This window comes from Rhopalosiphum padi, chromosome 3 (genome assembly GCF_020882245.1).
Source record: "Rhopalosiphum padi isolate XX-2018 chromosome 3, ASM2088224v1, whole genome shotgun sequence".
Lineage (NCBI taxonomy): Eukaryota > Metazoa > Arthropoda > Insecta > Hemiptera > Aphididae > Rhopalosiphum > Rhopalosiphum padi.
The window spans coordinates 74,992,389-74,997,315 of NC_083599.1; the positions used below are offsets into that span (position 1 = coordinate 74,992,389).

General features: G+C 27.7%; 1 protein-coding gene across 5 annotated transcripts; it reads right to left on the reverse strand.

Annotated features, from left to right (window-relative positions):
- Nucleotides 1-472: 472 nt before the first annotated feature.
- Nucleotides 473-4,478, reverse strand: LOC132924589 (THAP domain-containing protein 1-like). Of its 5 annotated transcripts, none has more exons than XM_060988988.1 (8): nt 4,318-4,477; nt 3,992-4,179; nt 3,814-3,876; nt 3,675-3,740; nt 3,526-3,594; nt 3,364-3,445; nt 3,079-3,301; nt 473-1,830 (listed from the first exon to the last, which is right to left on the reverse strand). In XM_060988988.1, the coding sequence occupies exons 1-8, from the start codon at nt 4,386-4,388 to the stop codon at nt 1,822-1,824; spliced, it is 771 nt and encodes a 256-aa protein (XP_060844971.1). In that variant the 5' UTR covers nt 4,389-4,477; the 3' UTR covers nt 473-1,821. The 5 variants fall into 5 exon arrangements, with proteins under 5 accessions (XP_060844971.1, XP_060844972.1, XP_060844973.1 ...); XM_060988989.1 differs by having other exon boundaries at nt 473-2,268; nt 3,161-3,301; nt 4,318-4,476; XM_060988990.1 differs by lacking the exon at nt 3,079-3,301 and having other exon boundaries at nt 473-2,291; nt 3,350-3,445.
- Between the last annotated feature and the right edge of the window lie 449 nt (nt 4,479-4,927).

Here is a 4,927-nt window from a genome sequence, read left to right on the forward strand (position 1 = left end):
TTTTTGTAAAGTATTTAGTTACCTAAATAATTTTGTAGTTGAACCAACAACCCCGTCCTTGCTACTGCATCCATCAGCACAGCACTTATATGGCATAATTGGAAAAATAGCATAAAAATATTAAGTCTCAAAACAATATACCTATTGCAGAAAACAGAACACAACAATACTGTCAACAGTGTCAACTACTCAGTTTTGAGTTTTCACAGTAGTACAGTACACAAGTCAACAGACAACAACAACAATTGATAAGGCAAAATCTACATCGGCCTCGATTAAAATGGCGGATAATAACTTCGCATATTATCATCAGTTAGCAATCTAGTTTATTCATAGACATATTATGATATGGACTGCTCCTCCCCCACACCCTGCCATCAGTTTATCGAAACAAGATTGTTAGAAAGAGAAAGAGCATAGTTTAGGTAAGAAAGAATGAAATATCATGGAATAATAAACAAACAAACGCGGCTTATTTAATGATAGTCATATTTATGCCACTTAATATACAACATACAATGTTTTAAATAAAGAATTTAGAATTTTTTTAATATTTTCTTAGCTCTTTTAAATGTAAATAGAGTACCTATAAAGCAATTACAAATATAAGATATGAATCTAGAAAAAAGTCACAAAATAATAACACGGAATTATAAAGTTATCAAATTAAAATATAAAAATAAATGAAATAGTTAGGTAAATTATAATAATAAAATAATAATTAATAATAATTATAATATGAAAATAATAAATTTAAAATCTGCTATTGTATTTTGACCGACTACTTTAAAATATATCTATTGATTTTTAAAATGAATAGTCTTAGTTAAAAACGATCGTATGCGTTCTTTTGGCTGACTCTCACTCAGGGTAAAGTGATTCACACGAATTCTAAAATAAGTCTTAAATATTAAATGTGTAAGTTTTAGTAAATGATTGTCTAATGGATTTTGATTCAAAAAATGATCAGATATTACTATAAAAATGTTTTTTAGATTAATTTGTGAAGAAGCTTTAATAATTAAATAGTTGATAATATTTGGTTTAGTTGGTATCAAATTTTTGTACGAGTTAAAAATTCGTTCAGCTACTTTACATAAATAGATAACATCTACTGATGGATTTATTAATCCTCCACGGGATTTAATATTAATTAATGATCCAATTTCGGTATTAAATCGAGTCAAAACTTCAGTACATTCGTCACAAATTAATTTCCTTGAAAGTTTCCGGACAATGAACCCTGCTATATACTCCACAATATCTTCAACGACTTGTTGTAAAACATTAAATTGGTTTGTATTGAAATGAATATCGTCATCTTCTATTTCTGCACATAGCATATCTAAATAAATATTGGAATTTTCAACAGGTTTTGAGGTGCTACTACTGACCCACAAAATCTTTGTCATATCCATCACCATACAATTTGCACCAGATGATGTCATTATTTCTGTATGAACTAATAGTCTTTTAAAAGAACTTTCAAATTGTAAAGCAGTGGGATTATTGTTGAAACCTCCTCTTGAACGGATTGCAGAGAAAAACATTTCAAGGTGATCTTGGCTCATTTTATACGTTAATAAAAAATCTAATTCCTTTGTTATAACTGTATCAATAAACATATTTTTGATGCTTTGTAATGAAATTATTAATCCAATGAACCCAGTTTTTCGAGTGGATTTGATGACAGGAATTATTGTTTTTGTACTATCTTTACCAATTTCACAGTGTAATGAATGCAAGTATTTAATGGAGTCATCAATAAAATTAAATATGTCAATTTTGTTTTCTCGTTTCAAAGGTTTTTTGTACTGTGACTTACTTAAGAAGTTCCTAGTGTTTAAAAAGTCAAATATATTGTTTATATTTTTACAAAATGTAATTGTCGCATTACAATTTGTAAAAATATTTAAATTTAATATTTTGGAACAATACTCTAGTGCATTTGCTACACTTGAGCTGAAAGTTTGAGCAGCTAAACGCACTTTCATTTTTTCTTTATGATACTGAATATGTCTGGTACGGATTTTTGTTCCTACATGAAGACCAATTTCTTCCTGTATAGAAACCAAGTTTTGAAAAAATGACCACTTTATAGGTTTCATGCCCTCATCATATAAAGTTTTCCAGTCACCCAATGTATTTCGACATAGTTTAAGCATGTGAGCAGCATCTAATAAAATATGTACTACTATTCCAGATTCATGCTTAAAAAAAGGTTTGGGATGAGGCATAGATAAATCAGCTCCTAAATACTTTGCCATTGAAAAATTAGATACCGTTCCATCAAATGTTAGAGTTCTAACTGGGACTCCAATTTTGTGCACTAATTCAATACATGTATTCACTAAGTTACCTTTTTCCGTTGACCCTATCCCATTTATAAGAAAGTAACCAACTGGTACTTTCCAATTAGAGTTTATAGCTACAAGCATAAAAACAAGAGCTTGAGTAGCTTTGGGAAGTCCATCACAACCATCAGTGCCAGTTCCATAATTTATATACCCCATCAATCTATCTCCTTTGTACGTTACATTTTCTTTGATGTGCATTTCATCTATTATTAGTCCACATATAAGTTGTTTTCCTTTACTTTTCATTTCTTTTAATTTAATTTCAACAGCATTCAGGGCTTCAGCCGTAAAACCTGGTTTACCATCAATACATGAATACCACTTTCGTAGGGTGCTAGGAGCTGGTAAGGAATTTTGAAAAGTTTCTCGTACAAAGTTGTAGGCATTCGGTGAATAAAAATGTAAAGTCAAGGCAAACGTACGTAAATCGGGGGAGTATGCACCACATTCATGGTTTAATTGTCTTTTTAGGAGAGCAGTTTCTGCATTTGGTAGGCATTCCTAAACAGAGATTTATAAATGTAATTAAAAAAGAAGAAATAATTGTTGATATAACTAATTTTTTATTAATTGTAAAATTCACATTAAATTCATCTACCAATAATAAAAGCTAAATAAAACAAATTAGAATACAAATATAAATACTTAACACAAGTATTAGTAATAAACATACACATTGTAGTATAAATACCAAAGAATTTATTCATACCTTCAGAAATGAAAAGCAATTTTCATTAATTTTATTTTCATTTTTAAGATGATCAATCAGCTGTTCAAAATTTGAAATTTTTTGCTGTAAACTATAATTTTGTACTCTTAGTTTTTTGATAGTTGATACATGTTTTTCACTGGACTTTTTAGCAGCATATAATAATTTCCGTCGACTATTTGGACTTTCTAAGTCATCTATGCTTTTGAAATCCCCAACATAATACTTACGTTTCCTAAAAGTAACAGAAAATAAAAACAAAAATAAATGTATTAAAAAAAAAAAAATGGAACATGCCTTGGTTGAGGAGGAGTTATAAATGCAGGAGTTAACTCAACAGCAGGAGGTGGCAATTTTTCATTTGCAATGTTGACTTCTGCTAAAATAAAAATGTTAGATCATACAATTTATACAACTACAAAGTAAGTAATTATTATTTTTGAGGTATATATTATTTACTTGTTATGTTTTGAGACAACTTTAATGTGGAGTCTAAAGCAGGTTTACTTGGCAAATGTTTCTCAAATACTAAAGACAATTTGATAAAATAAAATTTAATTAATACAACACATAGTATATAGTTAAATATTAAAAAATTATTAAATTACACTGCGTATCTATGGTAAGTTCTTGAGCAGTTGATGAACTAAACTCTGGAGACATTGAGCTAGTAGCTGAAATTGTCATATGTTTGATAAGTTTGAAACATTTGTAATATAGTAAAAATATAAAATAATGATTACTTACATTCAATATTAAGAACCATATTATTATCTTCATATACTTCAATGACTTCAATCATAGATGAAACTAGTATAAAATTATATAATTTATGTTTATTTACAAATTGAATTTATATTCTAAGTAATAAACTGTAATATATACCTAACTAATAATAATAATACATAGGTATGTAAATACTTACAGTTCATAAAAACGCTAGGTATGGCAGTTTTTTTTAAAACTTTTTGATTATTAACTAAACTTAAAGTATAATCAGACTCTAAAAAATGCATGCTACATATTTTAGAGTGAGTTGTAGCATTAAAGTCTGGTTGGTGTTGTTGAATAGCTTTCACCCATTTCTCCATCATACATAATGATCTAGGAATACTGTAAAAAACAGGTTGTATAAATTAAATTTTTCACACTTTTTATGTGGATTCTTAATTAAGAATATCAAGTAGGTACTGTATCTTATATACTTTATTTGATAAATACCTAGTAAATAATTTTAAAATAAATACTTACCCATGCATTTTTAGGTTTTCTGTTTTTTGAGTGCTTTCTCTGCAAGTTTTTAATGAACATTTGAAAACCATTTTTTCTACTTCGACTTAATATAAAATGAAAAATAATAAATATATAAAATGAAATAAATGAATACAAATATTTATAAATAATAATTATTATTATTTATTTGTCTATGATAAAACCATTTTAAATTGATAACTGTGTTTTTGACTCCATGAAATTATATCATATCTTCCATGATACCTAAGTTATGTCTTGTCTCTTTCTATTGATGTTAACTATTGACTTCTCTCTCTACTAGCAGTCCATATCATAATATGTCTATGAGTTTATTATACATATCTGTGGTGATAACTGATAAAAATTAATTATTGATAACTGATAAAAATAAATTATTGATAATATATGATAACATGTGATAACTGAAAACGTATGTCGCGCACATACGCGATCGTTTGGCGGCGGCGGTGTTTGAATCCCCCATTTCATACTACTAGTTTCTAATTTTAAATCATGTTTATGAATGACTTTATTTTCTTTCATATTTTTATTTGTGTCTATATAAGCATTATTTTTATAATTTAATTTTTGTTCATGTGGTATCGTT